The 19,463-nt window shown below is 40.6% G+C and overlaps 2 protein-coding genes across 2 annotated transcripts; both read right to left on the bottom strand.

Moving 5' to 3' along the window:
• Positions 1-2,379: 2,379 nt before the first annotated feature.
• kcnj1b (potassium inwardly rectifying channel subfamily J member 1b) lies at positions 2,380-3,510 on the bottom strand (the record flags this gene model as incomplete). The annotated part of the gene is made up of 1 exon (XM_080836488.1): positions 2,380-3,510. One exon carries the CDS (start codon positions 3,508-3,510, stop codon positions 2,380-2,382), a length of 1,131 nt encoding a protein of 376 aa, XP_080692614.1.
• A 3,358-nt stretch (positions 3,511-6,868) lies between these two features.
• Positions 6,869-19,095, bottom strand: foxred1 (FAD-dependent oxidoreductase domain containing 1). The gene is made up of 11 exons (XM_080837956.1): positions 18,726-19,095; positions 16,545-16,762; positions 15,697-15,807; positions 15,286-15,404; positions 13,548-13,642; positions 13,297-13,398; positions 12,304-12,380; positions 11,428-11,591; positions 9,698-9,827; positions 9,009-9,113; positions 6,869-7,491 (listed from the first exon to the last, which is right to left on the bottom strand). Exons 1-11 carry the CDS (start codon positions 18,874-18,876, stop codon positions 7,237-7,239), a joined length of 1,527 nt encoding a protein of 508 aa, XP_080694082.1. The 5' UTR covers positions 18,877-19,095; the 3' UTR covers positions 6,869-7,236.
• Between the last annotated feature and the right edge of the window lie 368 nt (positions 19,096-19,463).

Raw genomic sequence — 19,463 nt, 5'->3', positions numbered from 1 at the left:
TCAGAGAATCACTCTGTTCTTCACCGTCACAGAATCACTCACTGTCACAGAATCACTCTGTTCTTCACCGTCACAGAATCACTCTGCTCTTCACCGTCACAGAATCACTCTGCTCTTCACGTCACAGAATCACTCTGCTCTTCACGTCACAGAATCACTCTGCTCTTCACGTCACAGAATCACTCTGCTCTTCACATCACAGAATCACTCTGCTCTTCACGTCACAGAATCACTCTGCTCTTCACGTCACAGAATCACTCTGCTCTTCACTGTCACAGAATCACTCTGTTCTTCACCGTCACAGAATCACTCTGCTCTTCACGTCACAGAATCACTCTGCTCTTCACGTCACAGAATCACTCTACTCTGCACCGTCACAGAATCACTCTGTTCTTCACCGTCACAGAATCACTCTGCTCTTCACCGTCACAGAATCACTCTGTTCTTCACGTCACAGAATCACTCTGCTCTTCACGTCACAGAATCACTCTGCTCTTCACCGTCACAGAATCACTCTGCTCTTCACCATCACAGACTTACCAACACAAATTGAGATATGTTTAGGATAGTTATGTCATAAACAGGAGTTTAATTGGCATTAATTGATTTCAGGGATTTGTTTTAAACGTGTTTTTTAGAAAAAGTTTCAATCTTTATTCCTTGAAGTTGCATTGTGCCTAGTATAGGCTACAACAGAAAATAGAACAAGTTCAAACAAGACCACAAAAATGCAAGCTGTAAAATATAAAATGTACATCACAAAACAAGAGAATGATGAACTAAATGAAACTGGCAATAGATGAAGAACTACAATCAAATAAATGCCCTACATATAAAGTCACATTTTCCAGAGACTGAAGCCTATTCCATCATGCAGTGGTGTAGTGGGAGGGGGACGCGGGGGGATGCCGTCCCCCCATTGATTTCACGCGGGTATGTTGAAAAAAAAAAATCACTATACAAATTTTTTTTTTTCTTTTTTTAAATCCGTATTTTTACGTTATTTTCCAATTGGACGAGAGACGTTCCATGAATGGATATCACAACTCGGACTTTTCACAATAATAAATTGTTCGCATACAATGGGAAGATTCTATACCGTTGAAACCAACCAAAGTTGAGAATGCACCAGTTAAAAAACACACCTGACAAAATGTGTGTGTGCGCGTGCGATTCAGTTTTTGGTGACGTCACACCTAGCGTCCCCCCACAAAAAAAAATCTCCACTACACCACTGCCATCATGGAAATGAGCCCAGTGGATGGGCTTCCTAGAACTATGTTACATGAACTGAGATTATTTTGATTTAAGTCAGAGCATTGAGGTCAAGTATTATTGATGTGGCAGTGTCAGGAACACGTGGCCTGTGTCATCGTGGTAGTGGTTATTTTGCAGTATTTTCCCACCAAACACCAACACCTGTGCGTGTGTGTGTGTGTGTGTGTGTGTGTGTGTGTGTGTGTGTGTGTGTGTGTGTGTGTGTGTGTGTGATATGTGTGTGTTGTCTTCGTGGTGGTGGTTATTTTGCAGTATTTTCCCACCAAACACCAACACCTTGTCAAGTGGAAACAGATGGGTATAATAATACAATAATAATAATGAAACCAGCCAGCACACTGGCCCGTACCAATGAGGCCTCTCTTTCACCAACCAAGGTTTGACCTGTCAGTTTAAACAGTTCATACTCAGTAGTCAATCAACTCAAGTACTATATATAATAGAAGTGTCAGTTTTGAGAATCACCAGGGGTTCCATCTCAGGTTGTCATTTGGACCCTGGATTATTTCATTAAAATGGGCTTAAAACATAATCCTCACATGGTTACCAGATGGATTGCTCATGATTCAAATCAAAGCTACTGTTCTCTCATGGTAGCAGATTTACACAGGCCATGCATTTAAAACACATTTTGCATTTAACTTTGATACCAAACGTGAAAGTAGCACATTCTCTAAGCATCCTTCAGATTGGTCTCCTAGGCTAAACACTTCAAGAAACTGTCAATAAGACCAGGGGTTTTCAACTGGTTTTGTCCCAGGGACCACCATTCTGACTAGAAAGTATTCGCGGCCCACTGATGTACCTGCGCACGTGTGTTTGTAACCGCCCCCGTCGCCACGCCCCCCCGCACAGATATTCTGCCTGTAGCACTTGTCAGTGTAATTTCTTCGCTGAATATGGGTATACATTAGTATATTTCAGGCCATGTGGCTATTCAGACTATTTAGATTGAAATATTTTTCTTATTTGAGAAAGAAAATATCAATATAAAAATGTTTTTAATGGTGAACTGATCAACATCGGCTCATGTCGCGGACCCCCTGCAATGCCGTCGCGGACCACCAGGGGGCCGCAAACCCCTGGTGGAAAACCCCTCAATTAGATAGCTGTGTTATCTGTTGATTGATCAATGTCAATCACCTCAAATCCAGTGTTGTCAATGCCTTGTTTTTTCTGTGGATGTTTATGTTCATGCTGACTGTCATTGTGGAAGCAGTAGGCACAGTGAGGCGTTGCTATGGGCACCGTCTTGGAGAAGTTCGAGAAGTCCACGCGATACTTGCCCCCTTTAGTGCGCGACACGATGGGAAGGAAGCTGTGACCCCACTGGATCTCACGCGGGATGAAAGAAGTTCGCACCTGGCACACTGAGCTGGTGGATTCGGCGGTCCCGTCTAGGAATACCACCAGCTCAAACTCCTCCTTGTGCAGGGTGTCCGCGGACATCTCACAGAAGGGGCTGCTCTTGTCGATGATGTGATAGAGTGTGAGTGGGCAAACGAAAAAAAGATTGTCCTTGCCTGCATCCACCGTGAAGTCGATACTGATCTGGTCCAAGATGACGGTCTCTCCTTCGGCCGTTATAGTTGTCCTCAGCAGCTTGCCGTAGATATGACTGCCTATCAGAAGGGTCTTCCTCAGGTTGGCCACCCGTATGAGCAGACAGAGACTGCCTTTCTTCAGGCAGATCACAGCTGTTTCACTGAACGTCACTGTTTTCGCTCTCTTCTTTGGGAGGGAGATTTTGGCCAAGATGAGCCCACACATGAAGCAGTTTATGATGGCTCCTATGAGGGACTGGATGATGATCAGTATGACGGTACAAACACAGTGCCCTGTTAAAGCACGCCCACCGTATCCAATGGTTGTCTGCGTCTCAAGAGAGTAAAGAAAGGCAGTTGTTAGGCCGTTTACATTTTCTATACATTTTACATGACCGTCTGTCGTGTTCTGTCCCAGCAGGTCACCGTTACTCTTAGCGATCGAATACCATAAAAGCCCAAAGATAAACCAACTACCAGTGAAGGCCAAGCCAAAGTAGCACAGAACAAAACGCCAACGGAACTCTACAAAAGTGGTCCAGAAGTCCATGAGGAAAGCGATGTGATTGGGATATCGGATGTTGCCAAACTCGATGTTGCAGCGGCCATCTTTGGTCACCAGGCGGGTCTGTCTCATCCCACGCTCAGCTAAGTGCTCGTGGATCCCCCGCTGCAGGCACTGGATCATACTGCAGCTGAGGACAGAGGCACAATCACTATCAGTGTAAATATAAATAATAAACAACAAATAAACACAAAGGCACAATTACTATCAGTGTAAATATAAATAATAAACAACAAATAAACACAAAGTCACAATTACTATCAGTGTAAATATAAATAATAAACAACAAATAAACATAAAGTCACAATTACTATCAGTGTAAATATAAATAATAAACAACAAATAAACACAGTCACAATTACTATCAGTGTAAATATAAATAATAAACAACAAATAAACACAAAGTCACAATTGCTATCAGTGTAAATATAAATAATAAACAACAAATAAACACAAAGTCACAATTACTATCATCAGTGTAAATATAAATAATAAACAACAAATAAACACAAAGTCACAATTACTATCATCAGTGTAAATATAAATAATAAACAGCAAATAAACACAAAGGCACAATTACTATCAGTGTAAATATAAATAATAAACAACAAATAAACACAAAGTCACAATTACTATCAGTGTAAATATAAATAATAAACAGCAAATAAACACAAAGGCACAATTACTATCAGTGTAAATATAAATAATAAACAACAAATAAACACAAAGTCACAATTTGTGTCAAATGGCTTTGTGATAACAATAACAACTTAGAGTTAAATATGTTTTATACTATCAGTGTAAATAAAAATAATAAACAACAATTAAACAACATGAGCACTGGCATTATATCAAGTAACAACTTAAAAAGCCTGAAATATGCTGTTTTATGATCTTTAATATTTCATACTTTTACTCAGGAGTCCCATAATTTAGATAAGATAATTGTTATAATGATACCTTTTTTGAATTTTGTATTAGTAAAAGGTTATTGTACAATTAAAACACTCAAAAGTCATACAGTAAATATGCTAAAACTTTCCCAAATGACTATTCTCTCAACCAGCTCAATCCACAAATGGTAAAGTAACATTTTTTAACACACCTAACTAAACCTTTCTGAATGACGAAAACACTTGATATTGCAATGGCATCAACGTCATGTAAATTCAGACAATAGAATTCTTTCAAACCCTTTCTGCTGCTGAAGACTATACACACATTTGCCAGTGGTGAAGTGGTCCCTGGAGAAGTGGGTATACTCTTAATTTTTTTAAGCAGCCCATAAAGCACAGGATAAACACCCTGCTTTGAGAAGTGGGTATACTCAATGCTGACTGAAAAATAAGTGGGTATACTCCGTATACCTGCGCATACCCTGGACTACACCACTGACATTTGCATAGAAAGAGGATTGTGGCGGTGGCCACAAAGCAAAGAATAGATCACCGTCACTGTCACCTAGAAGCGTGCAAAACGCACTTTACACCGTCACTTTGATTTGATTTGATTTGTTTATTTGATTAAGAGGGACAGTGTGCATTAATAAACATTAGAACGTAAATGCACCCAATTGTAGCCAAAAGGCTAGTTTCCATTGGCAGTCCCCCTGCCAGAGAGAAACTGGCTAAAGATAGGGAAGAAGAGAAGGAGAGAAAGACAACACCCACTGTCACCTAGAAGTGTGCGTAACGCACGTTACATACCTTCTAACTCCAGTCGTCAGCCAAACTGTAGACAGGATTAGTTCAAATCTTACAGATGTCTCTTACACTGGTTGCCATCGGAGTGCTGCACAGTTCTAATCCTCACTGAAATGTCCTAAGCCAAGGCACATGTCACAGTGTACGCCGCCAACCTAAACACAACGACATGCTAATGGTTCATACTTGAGCTCACACACACACCCACCCACACCCACCCACACACACACACACACACACACACCCACCCACACTAACCCTAAACACAACGACATGCTAATGGTTTATTGGAAAATGGGTCCATTCCATTTGCTACTTGAGCTCACACACACACACACGCACACACACACACACACCTCACAACTGTTGATCATTCCCGGAATTCATTTTTCATTCATAATTCTATATGATCATTACGTACCATTCTGTGTGACAAGGACAAAACCTCATCAAGGTGTGTGTTGGCAATCTGGAATATTCTGGACTTGATGGTCTTGCTCTGCTGTCCACAAATACTCAACGTGCGTACGCTGAGGAAAGCATCAGCACCAGTGGTGTAGTGGTCCCTGGAGAAGTGGGTAAACTTATTTCTTTTAAGCAGCCCATACAGCACAGGATAAACGGCCTGTTTTGAGAAGTGGGTATACTCAATGCTGACTGAAAAATAAGTGGGTATACTCGGTATACCTGCGTATACCCTGGACTACACCACTGATCAGCACCAAAGAATCATTGCCATGTTTCTCTGCCTGTTCCTACTAAGTACTAAGGGTGTGCAGTGAGTAATGCGAAGAGAACCTCGGATAACTTTTCCCCTTTTCTTCTCGTACTCTCTCCACCCCTCCCCCCATATCTTGGCCTCCTCAGGATTTGCATAAGAATACTACTGTTGGATGCCAAGCGGGTAAGGAATGTTCAGGTTCAGAAGTTGTACCCCGCCATAGAAATATTATGGGAAGGTTAATACATCTGTACTTCTATGTGTGTGTGTGTGTGTGTTTGTTAGAGAGAGATTATTGTCAATGTCTTATTTAAATGTTTTTAGTTAAACTGCACATTGGAGACTGGTCAAACGCAATTTCAAACTTCTGTGCTAACCCTGTTACATAGATTTTTGACAATAAAGTACACTTGAACTTGATCTCTCAGGAATGTGTAACTAAGTAACTAACTATGCCTGGTCAAGTCAATCAAGAATAGAAGTATCTCACAACGGTAGCAATAACACATTATTTTATTTATCTTATTTAACATTTACTGTAAAGCACACGTGATGGTGTTGCTAGACCAATTCTAATAGGATTAGGCTTACTAATCTATTTTAAATCATTGCTTTTATTCATTCATTTGTTCCCTTGTTGTTTTGGACAGGAAACTTGAACCACTGTGGTAGTTTACGGGTAAGGCTGAAATGTGTTTCTGAAATATGTACAATAAGTGCATTTGTTTTTTTGCACCTAAGTAAAACTACTTATTTAAATAAAAAAAATGAAAATGACAATTACAAACAATAATAACACACAAACGAAAAATTAATAAAATCTCTATTCATTAAGTTTCTATTACACAGAAAAAACCCAATTCACAATAAATTACATTTATATCAAAACTGTCTCCTTGATACGCCGTGTGTGTGTGTGTGCACTGTGTGTCTAAAAAGCATAAAGGGAGTTGTGGAGTTGATGGTTGTTCATATTGATGAGAGCATGTTCTGCCACAAGCAAAAAGGTTAACCGTACAGTGGTTGTACATCTTCAAAATGTGGAACGAGACGCCCATTTCAAAACCAGCCTAATCGCAGTGTTCCACACACACACTTGTCCTAGTATTAGGTGTATATAAAGGTTGCTATTTGTTACTATCTATGGTTGTAATTAAGGGCACTGTAGATTGCAAATGGAAGATTCTTTGATGAAAGCAAAGTCAAGTCATTTATTTGATGGATAAAAACAAGAGCAGATGTGTTTTTATTAGGTGTATTGCATGGTTTCAAAGCAAGACTTATCCACTGCTTAAAAAAATATGTGTTTCTATTTTGCTTTTGAAAACATGTTTTTATACCACATTCTCCTCATACAATGTCCTCTTCCAACAGTGGCTCATCATGAAGAACTCTCTTAACGTCGAGGGCACTGAGATCCAGAGTTCATACAATGTTCTCCTCCAGCAGGGGTTCCTCGTGAAGAACCCTCTTAACGTCGAGGGCACTGAGATCAAGAGTTTGGTAGCCTCCCTCCAGAATCAGCTCGGCCATGGCGCGGCCGATGGCAGGAGACTGCTGCAGTCCATGGCCACTGAACCCCGTGGCAAAGTACATGTTACGGACCTGAGGATGGATCCCCAGTAAGCCGTTCTGATCGAAGGTGTTGTAGTCATAGAAACCAGCCCACGCACTTGTAACCTGCCAAAGAAACATAGTAACGTATTAGTCACAGATGCATAGTAATGTATTAGTCACAGAAACATAGTAATGTATTAGTCACAGAAACATAGTAATGTATTAGTCACAGAAACATAGTAATGTATTAGTCACAGAAACATAGTAATGTATTAGTCACAGAAGAAACATAGTAATGTATTAGTCACAGAAACATAGCAATGTATTAGTCACAGAAACATAGTAATGTATTAGTCACAGAAAGATAGTAATGTATTAGTCACAGATGCATAGTAATGTATTAGTCACAGAAACATAGTAATGTATTAGTCACAGAAACATAGTAATGTATTAGTCACAGAAGAAACATAGTAATGTATTAGTCACAGATGCATAGTAATGTATTAGTCACAGAAACATAGTAATGTATTAGTCACAGATGCAAAGAAGCATAGTAATGTATTAGTCACAGATGCAAAGAAGCATAGTAATGTATTAGTCACAGAAACATAGTAATGTATTAGTCACAGAAACATAGTAATGTATTAGTCACAGAAACATAGTAATGTATTAGTCACAGAAGAAACATAGTCATGTATTAGTCACAGAAACATAGTAATGTTTTAGTCACAGGTGCATAATTAGCTTATGGCAGGCAAGCACTGTTTGGTAGATGGACATGAAACAACGCAACAACAAAGAGAACAACATTGCAACGTTTTTAGATCCAGAAGTGTATGTAAAACGGTCCTGTTTAAGTACAGCGTCAGTGACATATGCGGGATGCCTTATGGCGGTATCATGTTTTACAATGATGCACACTCATACTTTCTTCACAGATATCTCAGATCATCTGCTCTGTATGCTGTCTAAGTGTTTATTGTTGCCAATCATTTGCAATTTAGACATGAAGAGAGCAATCCATCACTGTGTCAATATATATTTATGTTGGGGGCAGGTTATTTTCTAATTTTTTCAGTGTGAGGTTAAGCTAGTTCACCAAAGGAGAATTTTGTATAACCCTTTTTATACCAGATTTCTATTGAAAAAATCATACTAACCTAGTAGACAGGAACAATTTGGTTGTGCAAGGCAGTGTGCGTACCTAGCTTATTTTAGTTTATGTGTATTCTATAAAGCAGATGCACCTCTATTTTTTGGGGGGAGTAGGTGTATAAAATATTGAGGCACAGTTTTCTTTCTGTACTGTGCTTCATGTCTGTAAACCAATAACAGGCCAAAAAGGCTAAAAACATTTAGAAAAGCCAGTGTGAAGAGCATCCTAGCTTTTAGTTCCCTGAACACCAGCGGTGCAGATGGGATTTTTAAACTGGGGGGGACGCTAACATCGCCTAATCAGCTGTGCAGAGTTATTAACTGATGCTATTCGCCTTACGTAGGGAGAGTGGTGGGGACGGATCAGGGTAACTATGAATCTGAGGGGGACATGTCAGCCCCGTACCCAGTGCTATCTGCGCCCCTGCTGAACACATATCAACTGTGCTTCAGTCTCACATTTGACGTTGTATATACAGACTTGCCTTTAAACTTTCAAAAGCAGGAACACGATGGGCCAAGTGTGGCCAGATTTTTTCTTGGAAGAAATCATGGTCAACATCAAGGTTTGTGGTGTCTGGCTCCTCGACCTGAAAAAGCAAGAACATTTAGACCTAAACACGCACACCTACACAACCAAAGATGGATCAATAATAACCTAACCACGCACACCTACACAACCAAAGATGGATCAATAATAACCTAACCACGCACACCTACACAACCAAAGATGGATCAATAATAACCTAACCACGCACACCTACACAACCAAAGATCAATAATGAACATTTAGACCTAACCACGCACTCCTACACAATCAAAGATGGATCAATAATAACCTAACCACACACACCTACACAATCAGAGATCAATAATGACCTAACCAAGCACACCTACCCAATCAAAGATGTATCAATAATGATCTAACCAAGCACACTACACAACCAAAGATCAATACTATCAATAGTTACCTAACCATGCACAAACCTACACAAACAAAGATCAATACTATCAATAATAACCTAACCATGCACACTACACAATCAAATATCAATACTATCAATAATAACCTAACCATGCACACTACACAAACAAAGATCAATACTATCAATAATAACCTAACCAAGCACACATACACAATAAAAGATCAATACAATCAATAACTGATAATCACCTCTTCAGGGGACAGGCCGGTGATGTAGTTCCCTCCGAGTCCCTCTCGTCTGAAGTACACTCCTGAGTAATCAATTAAGAAAGGGGTATCCAGTCCTGGCCCGTGGGGACTGTGCACTACATAGATGTATCTAAAAACACACACACACACACACACAGAGACACACACACACACACACAGACAGAGACACACACACACAGACACACAGACACACAGACACACAGACACACACACAGACACACAGACACACACACACACACACACACACACACACACACACAGACACAGACACACACACACACACACACACACACAGACACAGACACACACACAGACACACAGACACACAGACACACACACAGAGACACAGACACACACAGACACACACAGAGACACAGACACACAGAGACACACACACACACACACACACACACAGACACACACACACAGAGACACAGACACACACAGACACACACAGACACACAGACACACACAGACACACACACACACACACACACACACACACACAGACACAGACACACAGACACACACAGAGACACAGACACACACAGACACAGACACACACACACACACACAGACACACAGACACACACACACACACACACACACACACACACACACACACACACACACAGTACTATATATGAAACACTGGAGTACTGTGTATGGAGTGGATATGGAGTTTGATGATTTACAAACATTTAAAAAACACTAAAAGTTTGGATATGTAAATTGAAACAATATTAATTCGATTATTTTTTAAAGCATTCTCAATTTACAGCACTTTTCCACAAGTGCCTCAAGCGTTCGCACAGCACTGTACGTGTATATGATGAGAAGCTTAGCCAGGCTTTTGTTATACAATAAACACAAAAGTAGACTGACTAGTGGATCAACCTACAACAACTTCAAATACAGATGATAAAAGAGAACACGTTTCTGATACACTCCTGCTTCCTCAGAGAAGCTCATCAACACTACATGTTATCCATCAAATACACATCTTTACATATGCTGTATATATATATAATATTTTGAGTGAAAGACCAAGAGGATAAACAGCAAAGACATATTCTTTTATGGCCCGTTTAGCTCATATTCACTAGGGGTGCCAATATTTGTGGAGGGCACTGAGCACACACCTCTTCCTGGGCTGCACTGGTATGGGAGTGCCTCTCCCATCTCCTGAGGGTCAGAGCCAATGCCCACCATCCCTGCTACTGTCCCAGCGCTGGCCCCTGCCAACCCTAACCCTAACCCTAGCTGGGCAACATGAGCACACACCTCTTTCTGGGCTGCACTGGTATGGCCTCCATGGCCTGAGGGCCAACCCTAACCCTAGCCCTAGCTGGGCAACATGAGCACACACCTCTTTCTGGGCTGCACTGGTATGGCCTCCATGGCCTGAGGGCCAACCCTAACCCTAGCCCTAGCTGGGCAACATGAGCACACACCTCTTTCTGGGCTGCACTGGTATGGCCTCCATGGCCTGAGGGCCAACCCTAACCCTAGCCCTAGCTGGGCAACATGAGCACACACCTCTTTCTGGGCTGCACTGGTATGGCCTCCATGGCCTGAGGGCCAACCCTAACCCTAGCCCTAGCTGGGCAACATGAGCACACACCTCTTTCTGGGCTGCACTGGTATGGCCTCCATGGCCTGAGGGCCAACCCTAACCCTAGCCCTAGCTGGGCAACATGAGCACACACCTCTTTCTGGGCTGCACTGGTATGGGGGTGCCTGCCCCCTCCATGGCCTGAGGGTCAGAGCCAATGCCCACCATCCCTGCTACTGCTCCAGAGCTGGCCCCTGCTGCGTTGACCACCACAGTGCACTCCACAGGCTGGATCTCCATACTGTTCGGCATCTGCACCTGGAAAGATAAACATCACAATCATCCAATTATGAAAGATTAACAGTACAATCATCCAATTATGAAAGATTAACAGTACAATCATCCAGTTATGAAAGATTAACAGTACAATCATCCAGTTATGAAAGATTTACAGTACAATCATCCATTTATAAAAAAATAAACAGTACAATCATCCAGTTATGAAAGATTAACAGTACAACCATCCATTTATAAAAAATAAACAGTACAATCATCCAATTATGAAAGATTAAAGCCTAATTTATACTTCGGTGGACGACACTTTTGAAAAGGTCGCCGACAAAAAAAAAAGTGTCGTCCAGGCTTGTGTGTTTATACTTCAGGCAAACAGTCGCCGAGTTCGTCATATTGGGAGAGGCGCTTTTTGAAAAAAAACATAATTTTAGTTAGAAATCAGCTGTTGGAATCAGCTGTTAACCGCTCAAGGAAAATTCAAACAACCAAGTCAATGACGCGTGCCGTCTATCTAACCAATCGCCCTTGCGAGACACTTTGTGACGACTTCAGCGCCAGTAGAAATTTCTCCATGTAGCCGACACTTCAAAACGACGGTTTAAAGTGTCGTCCATGACGTAATTTTTGTCGGCGACCTTTTCAAAAGTGTCGTCTACCGAAGTATAAATTAGGATTAACAGTACAACCATCCATTCATGAAAGATAAAAACATGTCCTAACTGAATGCTTGACCTACGTTTGCATGTGTTATCCTTCTGATTTGGAGCCGGCCGAACTCTTTGCTCTCTATTGAATGGACTCTGTGATTGAAACCTGAACGGTACAAAAACATTTTAAATTACAAATTAAACTTTCATAGATTCTGTATAACAATTCATTAACACTTTTTTTATAGTAACTTTCACAATGACCGTTACCTGCAATATGAATAATTTGTATTTAAACACAAGTGTTTAGAGTCTAATCACATGTGTTATAGCCATTTACTTCTTTAGAACACTTGAAGAAAAATAAATTAGTAAGTGCCAAAGACCTTGTGGTAATTATTGGTTAAGACATTAATTTATTTTCCCTTTAGTGCATCTTAAAGTAGGGAATAGTGCTTCAACATTATTATCATTATATTTATTTAAATCCGATGATGTCTGTAGAATTGATTCACCGATGATCTCACAAAATCAGCCCTTAAGAACACGGGCACACTCCAATCTGGCCTATCTATGACTGCTTTTCCACGTTCTTAAATCCTGCTCTTAGCTAAGAACGAATCCCAGATGAGAAACCATTCAGGAGAGGCAGAAATATCTGCTTAACTTTGTCTTAACTGTGTTCAGGAATGAGGTCCATTGTTGTATTAAAAGGACTGCTCAACCTAAACTACACATTTTATAGTTGATGAGCTTTCGTTTGGCGATATCTACTGACATTTCCTGTAAGATTCACAGCATTGCTAGCTTCCTTCTCTTAAGGTTCCGAAACCTTTGAAAATTTAGAACACTATTTAGAGGTGATCAGGGGACACCTCTTTTCTCAACAATAATTAGTAAACCTGACACGTCCTCTATTAAAATTCTGTGACTTCTCTGGAGTATGAACATATGAACGTGTTTATGAGTCTTAATGTTTATACCATATATTCAATGTTTAATTCACTGTTGTAAGGCAACCTTGGGTTTCTTGAAAGGTGCCCTATAAATAAAATGTATTATTATTATTATTTATTAAAAACCTTTGACTTCTCCAAAGGACTGTTCCACGCCCATTGACATAGCTTTGCGTCTGAAAGCACTGAGGAGGGTCCAAGGGTCGAACCAGCCTTCATTCTCAAGCCCTGAGAAAACAAATATGTTGAGATAATGAGAGACAATGAAGTGTTTGGACAATATAAAGTGTTTATTTGTTTTATTTTATTAATATAAAGTGTTTATTTGTTGTTGTAAGTGTTGGGTATTTAAAGCAGAACACAGAAACTAAGCTCACCATAAGAGGCTAGTGCCACTCCATCAGTGTTGATCCATGGAAACATGCCCTTGAGTTGGGTTGGAGACAGGAGCTTGACCTTGGCGCCAGCATGCCTGATGAAAATGAAGAATCTGATAAGTACTCGGATGAGTCTGAATAGTAATCTAAATGAGTCTGAATAGTAATCTAAATAATCAATCAGGCAAAGATAAATTACACATGTTTAAAAAAAAAAAAATAAATAAGATTTATTTTGGGCTTTTATGCCTTTATTTGGACAGGACAGTGAAGAGTTGTGGACAGGAAGCAAGGCGGAGAAGATGTGGGGAGAGGATCGGGAGAACGACAGCAGGCCGGAATTGAACCTGTGTCCCGCGGGCAATGAAGCCCATAAATGGGGGGCTTATCGGCTTGCGCCACAGTGCCCCCCACAAGATATGTTTTTTAAGTAAATACATAATACATTAAAAATGTATGTCGGCCACTACGTTTAGCATGATAGATAACTAGATAACTAGATTTGTAAGCAATACAACCCATAATATATTATGCATTTTAACTCAGAAAGCAAAGCTTAGATAGCTGAAAATGAGTTAAACATGGCTCAGGACTGCTACTTTTGAGATAGGAAATGCCCCTTTTTATAATTCATTGCACCATTGGTTTGATACTTGGAATATGTCTCTGCACTATGAACCCTGAGTTCACAACTGTCTCACAAGATACACACATTTCACATTTATATTTATTAACACCCCTTTAGCACGTTAAGCGCTTCTTGCCACACACAAATACCTGGCAGAGTCTGCACTGCATTTTCCTTTTCCCACACAAAGTGCATTACTACCATCTTCTGGAGTGTGTTACTAACTAACAGCCACCCAATAGCCCCTGAGTATTAACCCTATGGTTACTAACTAACAGCCACCCAATAGCCCCTGAGTATTAATATATGGTTATTAACTAACTGGCACCCAATAGCCCCTGAGTATTAATCTAGGGTTACTAACGAACAGCCACCCAATAGCCCCTGAGTATTAATCTAGGGTTACTAACTAACTGGCACCCAATAGCCCTTGAGTATTAATCTAGGGTTACTAACTAACTGGCACCCCTGAGTATCAACTCTCGGGTTACTAACTAACAAGCACTGAAAGGCCTGACTATTAACTGCAGAATTGCAAAAATGTTTTTTAAAAATCAATGTGTAAACTGCGGTTAACAGTGAAGAAATTGTGGTGTAGTTCCGGATGTTCTGCGCATACTCAAGCACAACTAAAACTAAATTTGTTTTTAAATAAGTACACTACTTACCTATTATTGCACCTAATCGTGTGTTAAATATTAGTAAAATGGGTCACTGAAAAGCGCATTATAAAATAAAGGTATTATTATTTATTATTAAAATGGCGTTCGATAAAGTTATCAGAACATGTCAGAATCACCTCAAGTTCCCAAAACTAGACCCAAGCTCCAGAGCCCTGCCACTGACCTTTGGGTCGCATAGTTGGCCTTCATAATATGAGCTCCCTTTTCACTGGCTACAAACACACACACACCACTACAGCACACACAAACACACACTCTCCTGTACCTACAAACACACACACACCACTACTGCACACACACACACACACACACACACACACACACACACACACACACACACACACACACACACACACACACACACACACACACACACACACACACACACACACACCACTACTGCACACACAAACACACACTCACTTGCCTTTGGGTTGCATAGTTGGCCTCCATAATATGAGCTCCCTTTTCGCTGGCTAGGAAGAGGTACCCCGAGTGGTTGAACTGCAGGTCCACAGGATCCTCGTTGAGTACGCCAAGATGGTCCTGTGTGCAATATGAAACAGCAATGAAAGACCACTCTGATTCCTGAGCCAACATGAGGGTAAACCCTTACCCTAACCCAAGAGAACCTACAGCGTTTGAGTATTGAGATTCTCAGTATTACATGAGAGAACCTACACAGCGTTTGAGTATTGAGATTCTTACATTGATGTTCTTCAGCGTTTGAGTATTGAGATTCTCAGTATTACATAAGAGACCCCACAGCTTTTGAGTATTGAGAGTCTCAGTATTACATAACAGAACCTACAGCGTAGGTGAGTATTGAGATTCTTACATTGATGTTCTTCAGGAAGTCAGCCGAGGCTAGAGACAGTTGAATGTTCTCGGCCAAAGAAAACTGCTGCCGGATTCCTCCAGCTGACAACACCGTAGAGGCCTGAGAATACTGGGGCAGAATAGGATTATGGGTAGTGTAGTATAGCAGAATAGGAGGGTTATGGGTAGTGTAGTATAGTAGAATAGGAGGGTTAGGGCTAGTGTAGTATAGCAGAATAGGAGGGTTATGGGTAGTGTAGTATAGCAGAATAGGAGGGTTAGGGCTAGAATAGTATAGCAGAATAGGAGGGTTAGTGTAGTATAGCAGAATAGGAGGGTTATGGGTAGTGTAGTATAGCAGAATAGGAGGGGTTAGGGCTAGTATAGCAGAATAGTAGGGTTATGGCTAGTGTAGTATAGCAGAATAGGAGGGTTAGGGCTAGTATAGCAGAATAGGAGGGTTAGGGTTAGTGTAGTATAGCAGAATAGGAGGGGTTAGGGCTAGTATAGCAGAATAGTAGGGTTATGGCTAGTGTAGTATAGCAGAATAGGAGGGTTAGGGCTAGTATAGCAGAATAGGAGGGTTAGGGCTAGTATAGCAGAATAGGAGGGTTAGGGTTAGTGTAGTATAGCAGAATAGGAGGGTTAGGGTTAGTATAGTATAGCAGTATAGGAGGGTTATGGTTAGTGTAGTATAGCAGAATAGGAAGGTTAGTATAGTATAGCAGAATAGTAGGGTTAGGGTTAGTATAGTATAGCAGAATAGTATAGTAGGTGAACAAACATATAGGAGACATGTTCCTTATATCCTTACAGCACATACATAGCTTCCTTAAATTCCGTATGTAGACTAAGAAAAATGCTTACTGTAGGATCCTTCTCCACCACCAGCACTCGTAAAGCATCCCGTGGTTTAGTCCTCTTCAGCCAGTAAGCTATGGACCACCCCACCACGCCCCCGCCAACGATCAAGATGTCCACCCTCTCAGGGGGGAGGCCAGGGGTCACCTCGAAGGGCATCCAGTCACTGCCTGGGAGAGCAGCCGCTGCCTTGTCTTGCATCGCCTTGAAGTGAAGATCAAGGTCTGAATGGATACACAGGTGTTAGATAAATGAATATCAAGACGTTAATATTAATGAGACAGAGACCAGGAATCAGAATTTCAGCGCTTTATCTTTTGTAAAAGAGGGAGATGTGTCACAACCAAATATCATGAAAAACTCCAAAGATGAGCTGGGCGCAGCCAGCCTTATGTGAGTAGAAAAAACAGGTTTCATCACACAAAGGGCGGTATTCTCCGATCGCATCGCTTCAGATACCTCTGCAGTGATCTCAGAATATGTCCTTAAGATTTAGGCAGTGTGCATGATCATCAGTACAAAAACAGGTGGTTTGCCTCAGCAAGAGAGTATTCAAGGCCTCAGCCTGTCAGAACACAGGAAAAGCAAGCAGATTCAAATACAATAACAATGTCTTCATTAAAACTTCTCTATCAACAGGACACAGCTCTACATTGACACAGAACAGACAACCGATTTCAGAAAGGATATGGTAAGAAATTATAGCCAAAACCAATTCAAGATGCCGGATAGTCTGGCCTGGTTTTAGCTGGCCTTTCTACTCTAAAGAATACATGAGCGCAGCAGTTATGACTTTTTAGATAAACATTGACAAGTCCGCCAATAGCATATTCAAATAATGGGAAGAGGAGTGACCATGCCAAATTATCAACATTTAAATAAACACTGAAGATTGTTTGTATGAAATATCTCGGACACTATTAAAGATTTTCTGCTGTGCTTGAATGCATCATGTACATTTGCCACATGTTTGTCAGCATGCTTACCCTGATAGCATGCCCCCTGACAGTCCCCTTTAATGACATTTTATTAAATGATTGCTTACGTACAGAATTGTTGTTTTTGATACAGAACTTAGCATATCATGTAAAATCATAAAATGAACAAATTGTGGTAACTACATTATGGACACCCTAAATTTAATATTCAATGTTGGCAATTAAAAACGTAACAGCAGCCCTACTGTGAATCCACAACATTATTCAATTGGACCATTTTGGCTAGGAGTCAGCATTTCATTAGAAAGAGATATATTATATAAGAGATATTTTACTGTGAATAGTTGCAATACAGCAATTAAAGAAATATCAACAGACATCCGGAGGTGTCCTGTCAGACATGTGAAATAGATGTCCATAAGAACCAACAAGCATGGTGGGTTATGTAATATTGTAAATCCATGCAACTATTGATGCTACACCATTTACTTAACCGTCTTTCTCCATTATCCAATCTTCGTTGTCAGGTAGTCGACTATAAACCAACTGGCTGTGGTGAACTGTATGCATGAATTAATACATTTTGTTTTATGTGCACGAAACATATAGTAGGCATATCACAGGGAAGCGTAGGAAGACCAATAACATTCCTCATTAGACATATAGTAGGCATATCACAGGGAAGCTCAGGAAGATCAATAATATCCTAATGCTTTCCATTCATGCCTATAAGAGTCTTGAGCATCTATCTATTCTACACTATAAAGCCTTCAGTTATAGGCATACTGCAGCTGTTAAGACAGAAAGCAGCTAGAAGGTTAGGTAGTGCAGCACTGTACAGTTACAGCAGCAATGAGGAGTTCTGTTCCAAAACTAGCAAGCTAAATACCTAAAAGGAATGCAAAAACCTTGTAAACACACTAACTGGTGTATTTTGCCAGTATAACTGGCAATATCATGCCGTGTAAGCTTTTCTTACATTTTTGCAGTCTATTCCAGCTCGGTATACAGAACTACACCGCGCATTACGTGGATGGCTAAATGAGTAAGACACTGGTGTTTATGATCACACATGATCATGTGCTATCAAAATGAAATTGAATATGGTACCAAAACAAGTTGCCTATAAAACCATACCTCAAAACAGTGTCAAATTGTTGCATAGTGTTACTTTAACTTCAAAAATAGTACCAGCATTTATCAATGAGCAACCTGGTTCGCACGTTTAGAACTAATAAAATAATCTCACTTTTGAAAAAGTCACTTCGTGCGGGTACTCCGGTGCTGACATGTTGAGTCCGCTGTGCGAAACTGCGGGTGCGTGGCCAAAGCGTCTGCGAGGGAATTGCAACAGCTTGAAGGTGATGAATTCTTGAGGTTAACCTCAGCCAAGTTGACATTGTTGGACCGAGGATTCAGAACAGAAGAGGGGCAAATAATCTCGGACACCTGGCTTATTCAGTTAACTCAGCTGGTCTAAACCCACGCTTCGTTCGTTGATAAAGCTACACATTTTAGAACCTCGATATTGATAGACTGATAGTAAAATGGAATGGAAATAAAACAGAAACATATCTGCAAAAGCCCGTTTCCGACTCAGGCAGCGGTCCTTCTACAGTGTATCGTGGTTCCGTGATCAGTCAAATTTGGTGCCTTACTTCCGGCTAAATCTAGAGCAAGACGTACCAGAATAAAAGTCACGAACACTAGTTACAATTTGTCTTGATTGCTAAGACACATTTCTTAATTTTCCATTTCCCTAAACTGTAAACACAAATGCATAACTACGGAAGCGAAATGCATTCACTTCGGTAATGAAATTGCCTTGTTTTTCTAAATGAACAGGTTTATTATTGTTAAAGGCACCCAGTGCAACTTTCGAGGCTTAAAAATAAACATTCAATTTCTAGTCTTTTTTACACGTAGTAAGTTTCAATAACTCCATACCATTACATACCGACATTCAAGCAGCAAAGATGAGACGTCG

The sequence above is a fragment of the Sprattus sprattus genome (genome assembly GCF_963457725.1).
Source record: "Sprattus sprattus genome assembly, chromosome: 4".
In the NCBI taxonomy this organism is placed as follows: Eukaryota; Metazoa; Chordata; class Actinopteri; order Clupeiformes; family Clupeidae; genus Sprattus; species Sprattus sprattus.
Note: the sequence above shows the minus strand (reverse complement) of the source record. Positions and strands in the feature narration are given on the sequence as shown.

Bases quoted from the DNA above. Each gene is read 5' to 3' on its own strand.
- foxred1 (XM_080837956.1), bottom strand. From the start codon at position 18,876: ATGTCAACTTGGCTGAGGTTAACCTCAAGAATTCATCACCTTCAAGCT. The intron at 13,643-15,285 runs GCAAGTGAGTGT...CATTTTCATCAG, and splicing joins GCCAACTATGCAACCCAAAG to GCATGCTGGCGCCAAGGTCA. The intron at 11,592-12,303 runs GTAGGTCAAGCA...TTATCTTTCCAG, and splicing joins GAAGGATAACACATGCAAAC to GTGCAGATGCCGAACAGTAT.